Source organism: Rosa chinensis, chromosome 5 (assembly GCF_002994745.2).
Source record: "Rosa chinensis cultivar Old Blush chromosome 5, RchiOBHm-V2, whole genome shotgun sequence".
Classification (NCBI taxonomy): domain Eukaryota; kingdom Viridiplantae; phylum Streptophyta; class Magnoliopsida; order Rosales; family Rosaceae; genus Rosa; species Rosa chinensis.
The window spans coordinates 85,563,515-85,583,035 of record NC_037092.1 but is presented as its reverse complement, the minus strand read 5'-3'; the positions used below and the strand labels follow the sequence as shown (position 1 = coordinate 85,583,035).

Genomic DNA, 19,521 nt, shown 5'->3' with positions numbered 1-19,521 from the left:
TTATATTTCCAAGTACTTTGTTGTTTTTCCTTCCACTGCGTATTCACCATGGTGAAAGATCAAGACGTTTCTCCCAGGTTCTCCTCAAATCTGACTTGTAACTACTGCAAGAATCCAGGCCACATCAAAGCAAATTGTTACAGGTTGGTTGGTTTTCCAGCAGGCTACTTTGATAGGCCCCGACCTCAGGACAACAAACCCAAGGGAAAGGTTGATGTTCATCTTGTTCAAGACCAAGATTATTATGCGGTGACAAAACCAGATCACACCAACTTTGCTGGTAAGGATACAGCATCCATAAGTCGTGATGGTAATGGTAAGGTTGGAGTTGCTTTAAAAATTTCTAGCTTTACTGGTGGCAATACTTGGATAATTGATTCTGGAGCATCTGACCATATGACTTATGATCGTAGTTTCTTTCTTTTTCTCAATCTACCCTCTATTTCCTCTGTTGTCAATGCCAATGGTGATTCTTTTCCTGTTTTAGGAATAGGGTCTGTTCGTCTTACCCCTTCTTTGACACTACATGATGTTCTTATGTCCCTGATCTGTCTCATCATCTTATATCTGTGCCTCAGCTTAATACTCAATCTCGGTGTTCTGTAACATTTTTTCCGTTGTATGTGATTTTTCAGGACCTCCTCACCAGGGAAATAATCGGCAGGGGTTATCTGAGGGGTCGACTATTTCATCTGGATTGCATGTTTGTCGGAATGAAGTCGGAGAAGGCAGTCCAAGCAGCTTTGATTTCGACTAGGGTTACTAATCAAGTTAACGAATTATGGCTATGACATCGGAGATTGGGGCATCATTCCTTTAGTGTCATGAAGAAATCTATGCCATCCTTGTTTCTGAGCATTGATGAGTCTAAGTTGCATTGTGAGTCATGTGTCTTAGCTAAAAGTCATCATACTAGTTATCCTTTGAGTACTACTAGGATTTCTTTTCCTTTTGAGCTTATTCATTCTGATGTATGGGGATCTTCCCATGAGTCAACCTTGTCTGGAAAACATTGGTTTGTTTTGTTTATTGATGATTATACCCGTCTTACTTGGGTCGCTTTATTAAAACACAAATATGAAGTCTTCTCTGCTTTCCAAGAATTTTTTGCTCTTGTTCAAAATCAATTTGGAGCCAATATTAAAGTCTTTCGTTCTGTTAATAGGGGGGGAGTTTGTCAATTCTCAATTTCACCAATTCTTTCATTCTCATGGGATCATTCATCAAACTACTTGTCCTCAAACCCCTGAACAAAATGGGGTGTCAGAAAGAAAGAATCGTCATGTTCTTGACATAGCCCGGTCTCTTCTATTTAGTGCTCATATGCCGAAGTATCTTTGGGGAGATGCAATTCTCACTGCTTGTCATCTCATCAATAGGCTACCTTCCTCTGTTCTCAATGGTCAAACCCCCTATGCTGCCCTTTCAAATCATGTGTCTGTCCCTTCGTTTTCTAATCTCCCTGCTCGTGTCTTTGGGTGTGTTGTGTTCGTCCATGTTCCTAAGAATCAAAGGTCCAAACTCAATGCCAGGGCATTAAAGTGTGTTTTTGTGGACTATGGTGTTAATCAGAAGGGCTACAAGTGTTTTCATCCTCCTACACATAAAGTTTTTGTTACTATGGACGTCACCTTTTATGAGGATGCATGTTATTTTTCTCCCATCAATCCTTCACTTCAAGGGGAGAAACACGCTTTTTTGGAAGAGAAGTCTTGTGGGATTAAATTCAGCCCATTGAAGCCAATGACACTCCTGCAGAAACAAAAAAAGGCAATCGCCGAACAGAGCATTGCGAATTCCGAAACAGAAGAGACAATTGCCGAATCGTCTACCCTCCAAGAAGGCCAAGATCCTCCACCCCTCTTAGATACAGATAACCCTTGTCAACCAATCCCTGAGGAGCGTCCCAATCTTGAGGTTAGTGGTGTTTCTTCTAACTCTGATATTGGTGATAGTGTGTATGTTTTGCCTCCTAGGTCCACCCGTGGTAAACCACCTCGTCAATATGAACCAAGTTTAGATGTTAAGTCTAAGTATGCCTTAGCTAACTTTGTATCCACCCACCGATTATCCAAATCCCATGCTTCTTTTGTGAATCAAATATCCTCTGTATGTGTTCCCAGTAAAGTGCAGGATGCTCTCAAGGATCCCAAATGGTCTCAAGCGATGAATGAAGAGATAGAGGCATTGGACAAGAATAATACTTGGGAGTTGGTGCCACCTCCACAAGGAAAGAGAGTTGTTGGATGTAGATGAGTGTACACTATCAAACATAATGCAGATGGTTCAGTGACCAGGTATAAAGCAAGACTTGTTGCAAAGGGATATACTCAAACATATGGTGTGGATTATGAGGAGACCTTTGCTCCAGTAGCAAAGATTAATACTGTTCGAGTGTTGATGTCTCTAGCAGCTAATCTAGATTGGTCTTTGCAACAGTTTGATGTGAAGAATGCCTTTTTACATGGAGAGCTATCTGAAGAAGTCTATATGGATCTACCACCAGGATATGAGGCAAGCACATGAGGTAGATTTGTATGTAAGTTAAATAAGTCCTTGTATGGACTCAAACAATCACCACGAGCTTGGTTTGGAAGATTCTCTCAAGCTATGCGTCGTTTTGGGTACAAGCACAGCAACTCTGACCATACATTGTTTCTGAAATGTTGTGAAGGTAAATTAACTGCCTTGATTATTTATGTTGATGATATGATAATTACTGGTGATAATTCAGAGGAGGTTGAAAGATTAAAAGATATGCTTGCATCAGAGTTTAAGATGAAAGATCTTGGTTCTCTTAAATATTTTTTGGGGATTGAGGTCGCATGGGGGAGTTCAGGAATTTTCTTGTACCAAAGAAAATATGTGCTTGATTTGTTGACAGAGACATGAATGCTAGGATGTAGACCTGCTGATACTCCTATTGAGCAGAAGCATAAACTGACTGAGTACCCTAATCAAACTCCTATAGAGAAGGCTCGTTATCAGAGGTTAGTTGGTCGATTAATCTATCTCTCACATACTCGACCAGACATTGCATATGCAGTTAGTGTTGTGAGTCAATTCATGCATAATCCAAGTGAAACTCATATGGAAGCTGTGATCCGTATTCTGAGGTATTTAAAGTCTGCACCTGGAAAAGGCTTGGTGTTTTCAAAGCATAATCATCTGGATATTAGTGGTTATACAGATGCAGACTGGGCAGGTTGTGTTACGGATAGAAAATCTACTTCTGGTTACTTCACTTTTGTAGGTGGTAATCTTGTTACTTGGAGAAGTAAGAAACAAAAGGTTGTGGCTAGGTCAAGTGCTGAAGCAGAGTATAGAGGTATGGCTCATGGAGTTTGTGAATTACTTTGGTTGAGAAATTTACTTCGTGATTTGGGATTTAAACCCAAACGAGCCATGGATTTGTATTGTGATAATAAGGCAGTGATGAATATTGCTCACAACCCAGTTTAACATGACAGAACTAAGCATGTTGAGGTTGACAGACATTTCATTAAAGAGAAGCTCAATGCTAAGCTCATCTCTTTTCCTTTTGTCCACTCAAAAGAACAGTTAGCTGATGTTCTCACGAAGGTAGTATCGAGTAAGGCATTTCATGACTCACTTGACAAGTTGGCCATATTCGTGATCTGTATGCGCCAACTTGAGGGGGAGTGTTGGCGTGAGTCATACTTACCTTATTTATGTAGATATTTTGTAATATTTCATGATCTGTAATATTCTGTAATATTTGTAGTATTATTAGGTTTACTACTTGCCTTAGGAGTAGTACTTGTCTTATTTGGCGCAATTGTAATTTATATATAATTCCTTCTTGTAAGGTGAATGAGATATCTGAATTATTAAGTCAAAATTATCTCTTGTTTTTCGTAATATTTGACTTAATTTGGCTTCTTTGTTCCCCAGCAAAGTTGAAACTTTGAGTGAAGTTTTGATTGTTGTGCTTGATGAGTCATTTAACTGTTGGAGCTAAATTTAATTCCAACTAGATGATGGGAGGGTAGTGTTTCTTAGTTTTCTATTTAATTACTAGCCCTTTTATTTCAATTTCAATCTCCCTTCAGATCAAAAAATATATTAAAAAAAAAAATCAATCTTTCCTACAATTTCTATCCTTGCTAGTATTCTATGAGTTTTCTATTTAATTACGAAGTACACAGAATTTGAGGGTCTAAACTCGATTCTTTGGTTAGTGGTTCATTTGCTTGTATGGGCATTGCTTGACTTCTCAAGTTCAGCACTTCAGCCTGCCTTGCATTACAAATACGAGGTTATCTTTGAATTTTGCTATTGAGTTTTACCGTACGAGAATCCTTAAACTCGTAAACTAGTAATACACAGCTTGGATTAAACACCACAAATTGGCAAGCCTGCAAACAAGAAATATCCTCTTTGATGAGTCCCTTTCTTGCAGGTTGATTAATGTATATAGGGTGCAAAGTGATCGGTTGGTACATTACTAGAGCTTGCTTTGATTGAATTATTCATTAGTGAATTTTCCTTCTTTTTATAAATTGTCATACACGATTTGAGTCTTGAATTTTCTGTGTGAGATTATTTTGTTTGTGATGTTTCCTCTGCATTTGGCTTTGGCTAAGTTGTCCTGCAAGTTCATTAGAAATCCTGTAAATTTATTTCTCTTTTAGCTTTGCAACATGACAATTAATAACATTGTATTGTTACAACATTGTAATGTTGGTTAGTAATAGAAACCATATGACCGCAAATCAGTTTATTTTCGTTATATTGATTACAAGAACTGGTAGTTTGATTCAAGCAAAGTTGCCAAAAGGTAGGAGAAACATTCGTTGTTGGAACAAAGATAGCTAGGACAGCGATCAATCAAATAAGTTTTCTGGTTTTAGAACATCTGTTTTGGACGATGGTTTGAGAATCAAGATGAGAATGGCCTTCTAGTAATACCCTTTGTTGGAATTAGACCTGTAAATGGACCAGATTTTGATCCGGACCTGCTCCAGATCCGTAGCTATTAAACGGGTTTGGATCGAACATTTTGATCCGTTGATCCGTTAATGATCCGAATCCGTTAACCCGTTTAATAAACGGATCAGATTTGGATTTAGGTGGATCCGATCCGTTAATGATCCGACCCGTTTTAGTAATAAAAAAATATTATTTTTTTATTAATATATTTTTATTTTTTAAAAATATTAAAGATTTCTAATATTACTTTTTTGCAGAAATCTAAGAGGCCGTCTTCGTAATTTTATTTTTGATAATGTAATTTTATTTTTGGTGATACTCTTCATGTAGATCATGTTATTTTAATATTTTATTAATATCTTATGAGATATTATAATATAAATTTAATATTACTATTTAAAATTTAAAAATATTTGAAATTATAAACGTATCGGATTAGCGGATCGGGTATCCGTTAATCCGACGGATACGGATTTGGATCGAGGTATCAATGATCCGCCGGGTAAACGGAGCGGGTTTGGATCGAATTTTTTTTTTAGTAAACGGATTTGGATTTAGATCGATCCGATCCAAACTCGGTCCATTTACAGGCCTAGTTGGAATGTATGTTTGTTAGAGGCTAGGCCCAAATAACTGGATGGGTCGGGTCATTCGGGTGACCCGGCCACCCAGTCTTCATCACACTGCAAAGAAGTGCGTACTGGGAGAAAAGACCGCGCAGATGACGCATGCAAAGAAGTTGCCGCTCGCTAAACTTGACGCTCCGGTTCCCGCGCGTGGAGATTACCCGCTTGTCCCTCAAGGCCTATCATCGTCTCCTTTCTCCCCTCTCTCGTTTGAAAATCAGGACTGAGTTGCCTGCCTTCTAGTTAAGGTACTAGTGACGTCACTTGTTTACTCGATTAGCTGATGCTTCTGTCATGTTGATAATGATGATAATCGAGTAGCTCTACCATTCTTGTTCGTTTACTGTGTTTCTGTGTGTATTCGATTGTTCTTCAATGCTTGATTAGTTTATCGGCTCTGTATTTGATTTCAGTTAGTTTGATTGGAGATTAGTGGTTTCTTAGTTTCTGTTGGATTTTCTATCCGAGTACAAAATTGATTGATCGATACTACTTTGATCATATAACTCAATGCTGGGTCGTTCTGTGTTACTCTCATATTCGTCGATCCCTTTGAACAAAAAACCAATATACAAGCTCAATGTGCAATAAGGCATGGTCTGAACGTTTGAGTTTCGATCAAAAGAGGTCTTTAGGTTTAGTTTTTGATAGTCTGTGTGTTAGTTAGATCATTATCTATTGATTGACTGTTTTATATTTGTTTAAGCTTCAGTTTGGAACATTTGGTTCTCCATAGTACTTCCTAATTAATTGTGATTACAGTGTTCTTTGGCAGGGGTAAGTCCCTCATAATTCCTTTTTCTAAGGCTTGTGAGCAGGTTTTTTGGCTCCTTATTGTGGACAGGCTATCCGCATTGCTGTCCATATTGCCGTGATTGCCCTTCTCCTACAAAAGGCAACACTTGATGAACCTTGGTAATGTCATCTAAACTACCATCACTAGATACCAGTCAGTAGTTACTGTATTACCTGGATAAAGGATTATATCAGTTTTTCTTGGGTATTAATTACATGTGCTTTTGGTAATTAAGTAACATAATTTGTACTAGGTCAGTTCCAAGTTTGCATCCTTTTGACTGTGTCTGCTTCTTTGGACCCAATTTTATGTTTTCCCATTATTTCCAAGAGGATATATGATATAACATTATAACATATACATAATTCATGTTGCCTGGAAATTCAGAGCCCTTGACAAGGCTTCAAAGGCAAAACTTTGTCAGTGCATCAACTTTTGTGTTTTTAATGAGGTCCATCCTAAGAAAGGAGACATAATTTTTCCAAAGATCTGACATATTATGTTAGGCAACCTTGGAGTTGTGAATTAACTGGATTTTTGACAACATCATTGATCAAATGAAGAGGTTAAGAAGCTCAATTTAGGTTGGCTTAAAAGCAACGGTTGGCCCATGGTTGGCTCCTCTGTGATCTGGGGTTTGAACACTCTCGCTGTACCTACCTTGCTATTGCTAGAGTTTCCTGCCTCCTAAAGATTTTAGCCTTTTTCTCTTCATTTATGACATTCTTATTTTTCTTGTGTTTTAATTTAATTGGCTGGGCACAATTAATGAAAGATAGGAGCATATTTGGTGCTTTACTTTTTATTACAATATATTGTTCCAAACTTTGATTGATAATTGCCTACATCTGCTAATTGCTCATCTCTGGCTTTGGCCAGATAATGCACGTAATCTAGCTAGAACTAAGGTCGATCATCACATTTACCTTGGGTGATCTGTTCCTACAATCTTCCTTGTGGGGTTTTACAGAGTTTCTTCTTCACTTGATTGTTGGTTTATTGTTTGTTCTCTTTCGGACCTACTTTTTGATGGTGTAAATACTTGGATTTTGCTATATCAAAGATGAATTTTGAAGTATCCTTGACTAAATCTAGGCAGAAGTGCAGTAATGAAGGACAATGCTGTTGGTGCTAACAGTCTACATGATGAAGTCCTTTACAGCTCTATAGCAGTCGATGATCAGTATTTAGTTGTGAATAGGATTACTTTATCCTTTAATATGCATCAAATTCATTTCATAGTTCCATTTCGACATTTTATAGGTCCATTCAATTCGTAATATGAATTGGACTCCGACTGTAATAGCGTAAAGCCTTCAAATTTTTTTTACTAGCCCTCCTCCAAACCGCCTGTATTTCTAGGTCAAGACTAATGATATGCCAGAAAGAAGTGTTAGAATCATTATAGACTTGTCACACATTAACATAAAGTGAATTGATAATTAGCTTAATGTCAAAACTAGTTCAACATGGAGACAAACTATAAACCAATAATTGTAGCTTAATGAAAGAGTGTATCAATTCATTAAGGTTAATAATCCAATTCTTAGTCTACAAGAAAGACTACAATGAAGTGTTACATTAAGGATCTAACTAGGAGACCTAATCTGATACAAACTGCTTTAATGGGAAGCTTCTTGAGGTTTAAGTCACCTATATATGTAGATGAATTGGTCCCTGTTGCTACCAAGAGTTCTTGCATTAGTTCTGTCCATTGAGAAGCAAGTTGGTAAGCAACAGAAGGCTATATTCTAGTGATCAAGTTTTGCAGCTGCAGAAGATGGAATCCATGCCTGTGATTACTGAAGGTAAGCCTTGGTCTTTTTGTGATTGTTGTCGAGTTAATGTGCATATGATTGTGAGCTTGAATATATGGTTTTACAAGAAGACATTGAACAGAAAGAGCAGTAGTTTCTCCAATTCTTACTTTTTAAAAAGAAAATAAAAATTGGCAGCTTTAACTTTAATGGAGGATATGGGGACTAAAGTGGCTCGTCACAGCTAATCAAAGATACTAGTGGATTTGATGCTTTACTTTGTCTACACTATCTTCATATTTACTTTCATGTCTCCATTTAGAATTTCTAGCTTGAAGCTTGAATGAAATGAGTTTTATGGTGTTATTTTGAGGGTGGCTAATTTCAGATGGCATTTTGCTATGAAATCTGGACATGCTTAATGCTTTGTGTATAAAATCTTTTGATTATGTACCTGATTACAGAATTGAAGGGGTAACATGAAAGGTTTACAAAGCATCCACTATGTGACACCAGGTACTCTTTTACGTGTTATGGCTAGCTTGATGGTAATATGATTTTACAGTTTAAACCAGTACTCCAAACCTGTAGTCTATTTTTAGGTCAAGATACCGTAGGACCATAAACACCAATAATTGCCTCAAGCTTTACCAGTTGATTGGGGCCATGGAGCTGCAAGTGGAGAAATCATTGGTTGGTTCAGACCCTTTAATGTTATAAACAGCAACAAGTAAGTCCTGCTCCAAGAATAACTGATAATAAAATCTTTCAGTTTCAAGAATAACTGCTCCAATAGTTTACATGCTTGCCTGAGTCTACCTTTACTCTAGATAATAAAAAGATTGTCTCATCGAAGCAGGGGAAATATATTCTCTTCTCTCTTTCTCTGTCCAAAAGTCTCTTCTCCAACTCTCCAAGGCAGAATACTTCTGGGTCTGTAACACTGAAGCTAATGGAATTCTATTACTTCCAGGTTAGAAACATAGTCTATTAATTATTTCATATTTGATTTGATTGGTTTTTGCACATTTTTGTTTTTCTTCTCTATATTTGCACACTTAAATTTTTGTTTTTCTTCTCTATGTTTGCATGTTTAATTGAAAGATGGCCATGGCGATTATTGTGGTAATTGTGATATGGATCGGTGTCATAGCTACTATTAAGTGGATATGGACTCTAGTGAAGCATCGGTTGGGTTACATGGTTGAAAGCATGAGCCAACATCGCAGGATTTTCGTCAACATCGATGCCTCCAGACCTCTTCCTTCACCATCAGCTGAATCATCAGCAGCTCGTCGATGGAATTATGATGTGTTCTTGAGTTTCAGGGGTCCTGACACTCGCAAGGGTATTACATTTGAATTATATGATCGACTGCACAGGAGGGGAATTAAAACATTCATGGATGACCAAGATCTTCAAGTAGGGGATACTATTTCTCCCACTCTACTAAAAGCAATTGAAGAATCAAGGTTGGCAATTGTTGTTCTGTCCGAAAAGTATGCTTCTTCTACTTGGTGTTTGGAGGAACTTACAAAGATCTGTGAGTGCATGAAAGACGACAACAGAATTCTTCCACTTTTTTATAATGTCGAGCCTACTGATGTAAGATATCAGAAGAGAAGTTTCGAAGAAGCTTTCGCCAAATATGAAAATTCTGGGCGACATAGATCGGAGAAGGTCCAACAATGGAGAGATGCTTTAAACAAAGTGGCTCATTTCTCTGGTTGGGATTCAAAGAAATACAAGTAAGCAGCTTGAGACCATCTTAATCAGAGTCATAATTGTTGTTTGGGATTGATTATTAATTTATGTTATGGGTATATTTGACCCCTAATTCTTCTTTTAGGACTGAAAGAGAACTCATCGAAGACATTGTGGAATATGTCTGTAGTAAAGTACAACCTATTGCAATCAACATGGGAGATTTTGAAGAATTTGAAGCAACAAGACAAGCCATGAATATGGTTATGAAAGGGCTAGAAGACGACGAGGTCACTGCCATTGGAGTCTGCGGAATGGGAGGCGTCGGCAAGACAACCATGGTAAAACATATCAGTGATCAAGCTCGAAAAAATGGAATCTTTCGTCATGTAATTATGGCTACTATATCACAAAGCCCTGACTTGAGGAAAATTCAAGGCCAATTGGCAGATCTGTTGGGCTTCGAATTCATGGAGGAGACTGAAATTGGAAGAGCAGCTAGATTGAGTAAGGAGATAATGAGAAGAAATAAGATCCTCATAATCCTTGATGACATTTGGGAGAGGATGGATATATCAAGAATAGGAATACCTAGCTACGAGGAACTTCAAAAGTGCAATTCCAAAGTCCTACTCACCACAAGGATATGGAATGTCTGTCATGTCATGAGATGCCAAGAAAAGATCACCCTCAATATCCTATCAAAAGAGGATTCTTGGACATTGTTTGTGAGAAATGCAGGAAGGTCTTTTGAATCCACCAATTTTGAGAATGTAGCGAGGAATGTAGCTGGAGAATGTAGGGGTCTACCGATTGCATTGATAGCAGTTGCAAGGGCACTCGGCGATAAAGAATTGGTGGAATGGGAAAGAGCAGCTCAACGACTAGAGAAGTCACAAACTGCCAACCCTGACGATAAAGGAGATGCATCTGAATGTATAAGATTAAGTTATGATTACTTGAAAGATGAGGATTACAAGTCATGCTTCTTGCTCTGTTGCTTATTTCCAGAAGACTATGACATCCAAATAGAAAACTTGTTCAACTATGTGATAGGGAAAGGATTGTTTAGAGATGCTGAGACCATTGAAGAAGCCAGAGGAACAACAAATTCGGTGGTTGCGCACCTGAAAAATTGTAGCTTGCTTTTGGATAGTGATGAAGATGGATGTGTAAGAATGCATGATGTCATCCGGGATACAGCCATGATAATTGCAAAATCTAAAGACGGGCATGGGTTTTTGGTAAAAGCTGGGTCTGGTTTAAAGCATTGGTCATGTCGATTACATGAAGACTACTCTGCAATTTCACTAATGAAGAACAAAATTCGCAAGCTACCTGAAGAGTTGGTATGTCCAAAACTCCAGATTTTATTACTACAAGAGAATGCTGATTTAACTGAGATTCCAGAAAAATTTCTCCAAAGTGCAAATGAACTAAGGGTCTTAGATCTTGGCCTCACTAGTGTTTTATCAGTACCCCAATCATTGAGTCTCCTATCAAACCTCCAAGCTTTGTATTTAGATTTTTGCAAGAAAAGAGTTGACATTTCCATAATTGGAAAACTTACTAAGCTTGAGATTCTTAGTATGAGAGGTTATCCTGTTAAGGAGTTGTCGAGAGAATTGTGGAGAGAAGTAGGAAAATTGACTAATCTAAGGATGTTGGATGTCGGTGGTGTTAGTTTGGGGGGTGGAGGTATTGTCACAATTCCCTCTAAAGTGATATCAAAGTTGCATAGATTAGAAGAACTGTACATGCTGTACTGTGGATTTGAGGACTGGGGAAGTCGAGTTGAGGGAGAAGGAGAAGAAACATATATTAGCTTTGATGAGTTAACTGGTTTGTCAAATTTGAAAATTGTGCAGGTTTGCATATCTGATGCAAAATGCATCCCAAAAGAAGTTGAGGTCGAACCAAATTGGGTTTACTTTGATATACGTATCGATGGCTGGTCAAGCAATCCATACAAGCGAAACGTTCCTAACTCAAGATCCTCGTCTCTTAACACAACCATCAGTAGCTTACCAGACTGGTTTGTCAATGTGGTGACAAAGAAATCAGAGAAGCTACTGTTTGAAGAAGACTGCAAAGGGTTAAGTAACATTCTTATGGAATATGACCATGGGAGGTTACATGGACTGAAGCATCTCTCTGTAATTGGTCCCAATAAGAGCTTGAAAGAGTTGATGAACACAACAACACGGATTAAACAAGAACCTGTATTTGAGAACTTGGAAGAGTTGCATCTTAGTCGTCTGGACTGCATTAAGGAGTTGTGTGTTGGTGACTTACCACCTGGTTCTCTATTCAATGTGAAATTATTGAGGATCCGTGATTGTCGTAACTTGGGGAATGTACTGTTGCCTTCAAAATTGTTGCAGAGACTACCAAATCTGGAAATAGTATATCTTTATAGAATATGTAAATTGGAATATGTGTTTGGATGCGAAGGGTTTGAGCCAGAACATTCAAAATTGAGAGAAGTGGCATTGTTGGAGCTAGATGCAATAAGAAGCATATGTAATGGTCCGGTTCCCCGTGCTATGTTCCGGACTCTTAAAAGTTTGTTCATTTACCGTTGTAAGTCTTTGGGAAGCCTCTTCACATCTGATGTAGCGCATTGTCTTTTACAATTGGAAGAGCTTTGGGTAGAGAATTGCCCTTTGTTGGAAAGAGTAATTGAAACAAGCAAGGAAACAGTTAACGACAACAATAAGATTGTTCTTTCAAAATTAAAGAAGTTAGTCTTGAAGGAACTTCCTGTGTTGAACAGTGGAAGTGCTACTACTAATATTGATATCGAGTGTCTTTCATTGGAACATTTGTATGTGAAGGACTGCCCCCATTTCTCATTTCCAACCTCTGCTTCGGACTATTTCCACAGCAGGAACGAAGTCCAACTCGATGATCAACAACAGCACGACGTTCTATATCGCAGGTATGCTGCTAGCTGTGTGACCTGTGTCATAAAACTTTACTCACATGTCATTTCCCTTTCAGTCTGCCTATAAAATTCTAGCCAATACGCTTCCAAACACATTATATTTGGATGGAGAAGAACATTGGGATCACTTTCATTTTAATTAGATTTATTAAGTTACTCTGATCTTGCATTTAGAGTAGCTTTTGCCTTTAAATTTCTACTGGTAGCTCATTTCTTCCCATTAGATCATGGAGTGCAATATAAACAATGCGGAGACATTTATTATATTGTTGACTTCTTTACTTCTCTTTTAAATGTTAGAATTTGGAGTCCAACATTGGAAAGCTGATTCAAGGAGAAGAAACAGAAAGAAATCTTTAACGTCCCTGAAGAAGCTAGCTACCTCAATCGGCTGTTGAATGTGTAGTATGTAACTATATATCCATGTCAATAACTTTTAGACATGTTGCTTCTGTATGCTCTTTCATTCCATCAACATAATCAAAAACAGTTCTTGTTTTGTTTTACTTCTGTTATCAAGAACATTTCCCATGTAGCTGTAAAGTAATAATTAATAGCTTCATGCTTTATAACATTATCTGCACTCTGTTGTTGCTTACCCCAGTATTTTCATTTTCAATTTTCCTTTTTAGTGACAGCAAGAGCATCTTTTGTTTGTAGTTTGATGCTCTCCTCTACATGCTTATAATCTTCATATAAAAAAATATAAAAAAAATTGATGAATGTAGTTGAATCAACTTAGAAAACTTCATCATGCCTTCTATAAAATCTGTTTTGATATAGTTTAAAATTCTTGTACTTATTTGTTACCTAGCCTTTCCACACAACTCTAGGCTACCATTTCAGTTTTTCACATGAGACTGTCCTCCAGACTGCGATCAACTTTTTGAAGAACATCTTAGAGAGCACTACTTGTGAATTGTATAATTAGAAGCGGTTGTGTAGGAATATGCGTATTATAAGGTTGTACTAAATTTAGGAGAATTTAGGAAATAGGAGAATGGTTAAATTTAGACATAACTACTTAGAAAGATGTGCTATATTAATCGAGAATTTATTAGTTGAATTTGCCTAATTTAGCTACTGATATCTTGCTTTGCACTCTTCCTAGCTAGCAGAGGAATCCCAGAAGATGTCCAAATAGCAGACTTAATAGGTAACAGTATGGGTTTGAGAAACGATTGTTACGAGATATCAACACAATGGAAGATGCCGAAGTTATAGTGAATTCAGTGGACGGTATATGGAGCCATGTCGATCAATTGCACCTTCGGATGAAGGTGCCCATGGCCAAACAATGCAAATGAATGCTACTCTGCAATGTCACTAATATGAAACCAAAATCACAAGTCTGTCTTCTCTTCTAGCTTTTGCAAACTAATAACTGTTGTAACATATTCATTCACTGTCTTTCCGGGTTGTGTTTGTTAATGGAAGTTAAAGAAAGTAAGAAAGCTGACTCTGGACTCACTTGGAAATACAGAATGATTATGAAATCATGTTGACATTGAACACTAATGGGTAAAAGTGCGTAAAACTGATCTTTGGGCCTAATTGGAAAGGCAAGGCCCAACCTCATGAGCCGGGTCTTAGTCACAATCATTCGGATTACCCGAGACCCTAATTGCGACACTTCTTTTCAAGTTTCAACATCAAAAGTCAAAACTGAGATGAAAGATGGCGCGCAGAACTGGCGGCGCCACCCGACGCTCCGGTTATGCGCGTGGATGGTACTGGCTTATCAGTCACCTCGACTGTAATCAATTAAGTCAGCGCACATCGGTAGTTTTCTGTGTAGAATTCTGTTCCTTTTCTTTGGTGCCTTGGTGGGTTTCTTCTTATTTTGTAGAAATTATGAAAATTTAGTTTTGGTTTCTTCGGTTTCTTCTTGAAGATGATTGAAAAGTTGTAATTTTACTATTGTACTCTATTGCTCTACAATTGGGATTGTTTTGGCTCGGTAGTTCTTTTAATGATTGGGGCTCAGTAATTCTCTGTTCGTTTTCATGTGCTTATTGGATTCCTTATGGCAAAGTTTGGAATTTTTTTGGAATGAAATTTGGTTCTTTTCTTCAAAGTATTTGTGTCTTGTTCAAGATAGTGGGAAAGTTGGAAATATTCAAGACTGAACTTGTTGATTGTTCTACAACGGAGTGCGAGGTTGTACTTGATGAGTGGTTTGATTCAGTGGTTTAAGGATTGGTGATAAATTTTACTTGAACAGTTGAACAGATACTAGTGCTTCTCAGTTTTTCTCTTTGATTACCCACCCTTTATTTCAGAGGCTCTTGCATCTTCTATTCTTGGTGGTTTTTTCTTAGCCTTTTTAAATTAGGGGGATAAAATTGATTCATGGTATGTTTTTTATTTTGTTAGCATGTCACTCATAATATTGACATTTCTTCACTTTGTTAATTTGAGCATTCTATCACTAATGAAAACGCTTGATAACTTTTTGGATCCAGGTATATGGTTTACCTCCTGCTTTTATGACTGATGAAAACGCTCGATTGATTGGAGCACAGGTTGGAAGAGTAGTGGCAGTTGATGACCCTCGTATTTTGGATGTTTGGAGAGGCTTTCTACGTCTGAGGGTTGAACTGGACTCCACGGCTCCTCTTATGCCTGGTTTTTGGTTCAATCGCACGGAGACAAAGGCGGCATGGGCGGAGGTTCATTATGAGCGCCTCTCAGACTGGTGTTTCCGTTGTGGCCGTTTGGGTCATACAATATCTCATTGCCAGCTGATGAGACACCCCTCTGCTGACAAAATGGGTTCTTGGAATGGCGTGTCCTCTCCCCTTCGACATCAACCTGAACAGCAGCGAGCCCCGGATCGTGATTTTCAACATGACAATCGACGCAACCGATGGGCTGAACAACGTCGTCCACCGACGACTACTACTGCTATGCACTTCCCGGATCTTTCGCAACCTTGGAATCCGGTGCCGGCACCTGGAGCCATTATCCTTGCTCACCCCATGCAGGGTAGATGGCAGTTGCCGATTTTGTCTACCTCTCCATCAATTACCACTGCCTCAGCCACGTCAGCCCTAGTTGACTCTTCCGACATGTTACCTTCGTCCAAGGGTAAGGAGAAGATTGTTGAGGAGACTAAGTCTACGTTGCCAGGAGACGTGGCAGACATGCAACAAGCTATTTCTTTATATTTGGCCGACCTTGCAGACGTGGAGATGTCTGACCAACGGACCCAAGTCGGCTGCTTTGTAGAAGATTTGCGGGCCCAACAAAATGTTGCTCTTACCTCTCTGCTAGAATTGGGCCCTGTTTCGGATCCTATCCTTCTTCAACAGATTTTGGCCCAACATGAAGCTGCTTTAGACCCCTCTTTGCTATCTTCAAACCCAGATATGTCCTTGTTTTCCACAACCACAAATCCTCCTTCACTAAATCATTATCCATCCTTGAATCCGCCTCCACCCACACTGCCCCCTTTTCCCGAATACTCCGACAGTATTTTCCCTTCTTCTGAAGTCGTCCATTCCGATCCTTTGTTGTCGGTTCCCCCTTTACTACCTATCGGTTCTCTCCATTTCCTGGCTCATCAGTTTCGTCAATTGCATCTTAAGCGCCAATTTCAGGATGTTATTGATGAAAATCTCCAATCTGTTAAACGCCTTCGTTCGGAAATCTGTTCTGACATTGTTGTGGAGGAGCCGAACTCTCCTTCTCCTGTGGCTTCTAGATCGGCTTCGGCTTCTAAGCCTCGTAAGTCAAAGGGAGGTCTTTCTTCCCTTACCATTGGTCGTGGCCGTGGTCGACGAGGCAGGCCAAGGAAAACACCGATTGCCTCTCCCATTCCTGAAGGTACTGAAATGGTTTCTCCTCCTTCCACTCCGATCTCTTCATCCACACCAGTTGTTCCTTTCACAGAAGCTGTTCTTCAGAATCTGGAAATCCTATCTCAAGAGACCAATCATATCACTGTTACCTCAGTTACAGAATCTGGTGCTGATTCACTTACTCCCTCAACTGTCAACGGCGATGGTAGCTGGCCTGCAGCTCCGAAATCTCCATGAGGCTCTTATCATGGAACTGTCAGGGGTTGGGATCCAAACTGACAGGTACACATTTGCGCAAACTGAAGCGAAAGCATGATCCCTCTGTTCTGTTTTTGATGGAAACTCGTCAGCAAGATGAGGTTGTAAAAAAGTGGAAAAAGGACTTGAATTTTGATCATCTGTACGTTGAGTCCCCTACTTCTGGTGGTGGGTTGGCTCTGTTTTGGAAAGATGATGTACAACTCTCTGTTGTAAATAGTTCGGCTAGTTTTATCGACACTACTGTTCTGTTTGTTCAAGAAAATTTTCATTGTAAAATATCTTGGATGTACGGAATGCCTACTTTAAGTAATAAAGTTTCTTTCTGGTACTCTATGTGTAACTACTTCTCTGTTACTAATCTTCCTTGGATCTGTATTGGGGATTTTAATGAAATTCTGTGGTCTTATGAGAAGTGGGGGGGTTTGGCACAAGAAAATTGGCGAATGGAGTTATTTAGGAAATTCATTGATCAGTGTCAACTCAGAGACTTGAATTTTCAAGGGCCTGCTTATACATGGTTTGTCATTCATTTTGGAAAGCTGGTAATCAAAGAAAGGTTGGATAGGGCATTTGGAAACATTGCCTGGTGTACTACCCAACCGAAAACTCAGGTTTTTCACCTGCCTAAACTTGGGTCAGACCACCGCCCAATCTTGTTGAATACATCCCCTTGTGAGAGTAAATCTCCTCCTTTGTTTCGTTTTGAACAGTTGTGGGTTACTCATTCGGAATGTGAACATGTTATTCGGAAAGCCTGGAAGGAGATCTCTTCTTCTTCCCCTGCCCTCACTTGGATTGCAAATTTATCAAGATGTCGGGTTACTTTAAAGAACTGGTCCAGAATTACTTTTCCTCAGTTTCAGGCTAATTCGGACATTTTGCTTCGACGGTTGGATAGTCTGCATAATTCATTTAATCCCTCTGTTGGTGTCCAAATTGCTTCTGTGGTCTCTGAAATAGATAAAAACTGGCGCTTGGAGGAGTTTTATTGGCATCAAAGATCTCGGGTAAATTGGTTGCAAGTGGGAGATCAGAATACTTCTTTCTTTCACCAATCAACCATTCAAAGGCGTCAGTTTAACAAGATTCTAAGGCTTCAAGATGACAACAACGTTTGGTTGGAACAGGAGTCTGATATCATTTCACAGCTGAATAGTTACTTTTCAGGAATCTTCACTGCAGGCACGACGTCTGCTTTAGATGCTGTTCTATCCTTTGTGGATCCAGTGGTAACTGCAGCTATGAATACTGATTTGCTTCTGCCTCTTTCGATTGACGAGATCAAGAATGCAGTGTTTGAATTAGGAGGGTTGAAATCTCCTGGACCAGATGGTTTCTCAGGGGTGTTTTATCAAACCTATTGGCAAATTGTGAATCCAATCATTACTGCAGCGGTAAGTGAAACTTTTACATCTGCTTCAGTCTTGTTGGAATTAAACAAAACCTTTTTGGCTTTAATTCCAAAACAGAAGAATCCTCATTTTGCTTCGCATTTCCGACCTATTGGGCTTTGTAACTTCTCTTACAAAATATTGGCCAAAGTACTTGCAAATAGACTGAAACCTTTGATGCCAATTCTGATTTCAGAAAATCAGTCTGCTTTTGTGTCTGGTAGGCAAATTCAAGACAATATCATAGTGGCCCATGAACTGTTTCATTATTTGAAGTGCAAGAAATCTGGAAATACATGTGCTTTTGCCCTTAAGTTGGACATGAACAAAGCTTATGACCGAGTTGAGTGGTCTTTCTTGGAAGCAGTCTTACTCAAGATGGGTTTCCACAGAAGATGGGTTTCGTTGATTATGCAATGCCTAAATACAGTTTCTCTGTCAGTTTTGGTCAATGGCAAGCCAGGTCCTTTCTTCAAGCCAACTAGAGGTCTTCGTCAAGGCGACCCTCTTTCGCCATTTCTCTTCCTGTTTGTTAATGATGTCCTATCCCAAATTATATGCAAGCTTTCAGAGGTTGATATTCTTGAACCTGTTCGGATAAGGGAATCGGGGCCTCGCATTAGCCATTTATTCTTTGCAGATGACTCGTTGTTCTTCCTTAGAGCGACAGTTCGGAATTGTGAGATACTCTCTGATGTTCTTCATCATTACTGTATAGCTTCAGGTCAACTTATAAATACAGCTAAGTCTTCCCTCTATTTTTCACCAAACACTCATCCTCATATTGTGCAACTTCTAAGTTACATCTTGAATATGAAATCGGTGAAAGATCCGGGGAAGTACTTAGGCCTTCCTACAATTTGGCACAGGTCAAAATCAGCTGCACTTGGCTATGTACGAGACTCAATTATGAAGAAAATCCAAGGTTGGAAGCAAGCAACCCTTTCTCCTGCTGGCAAAGAAATCATGATAAAGTCAGTGGCAACATCAATTCCAGCTTATCCAATGTCCTGTTTCAAATTTCCGAAATCTTTATGTACTCAAATCAACTCAGCCTTGGCAAGGTTTTGGTGGAGTAATGCATCTGAAAATGGGATTCATTGGATGGATTGGAATAGCTTGGGAGTTTCTAAATCTATGGGAGGGTTAGGCTTTCGAAATCTTGAATGCTTTAACTTGGCTCTCTTGGGAAAACAAGTATGGCGAATTCTTCAAAATCCGGAAGCTCTTTGGGTTAGAAGTCTCAAGGCTAGATATTTTCCCAACACCTCATTCTGGAATGC

The 19,521-nt window shown here is 38.9% G+C and overlaps 1 protein-coding gene across 1 annotated transcript; it reads left to right on the top strand.

Moving 5' to 3' along the window:
• Window positions 1-7,779: 7,779 nt before the first annotated feature.
• LOC112168411 (probable disease resistance protein At4g27220) lies at window positions 7,780-13,289 on the top strand. The gene is made up of 7 exons (XM_024305531.2): window positions 7,780-8,183; window positions 8,597-8,648; window positions 8,735-8,862; window positions 8,992-9,105; window positions 9,237-9,880; window positions 9,982-12,777; window positions 13,084-13,289. Exons 4-7 carry the CDS (start codon window positions 9,085-9,087, stop codon window positions 13,109-13,111), a joined length of 3,489 nt encoding a protein of 1,162 aa, XP_024161299.1. The 5' UTR covers window positions 7,780-8,183; window positions 8,597-8,648; window positions 8,735-8,862; window positions 8,992-9,084; the 3' UTR covers window positions 13,112-13,289.
• The last annotated feature ends 6,232 nt before the right edge of the window (window positions 13,290-19,521 follow it).

What these genes read in the sequence shown, in the direction of transcription:
- LOC112168411 (XM_024305531.2), top strand. Translation starts at nt 9,085, where the DNA reads ATGGAATTCTATTACTTCCAG. An exon ending in TGGAATTCTATTACTTCCAG is followed by an intron (nt 9,106 to 9,236) that starts GTTAGAAACATA and finishes TTTAATTGAAAG; the next exon opens with ATGGCCATGGCGATTATTGT. An exon ending in CACGACGTTCTATATCGCAG is followed by an intron (nt 12,778 to 13,083) that starts GTATGCTGCTAG and finishes TTTAAATGTTAG; the next exon opens with AATTTGGAGTCCAACATTGG.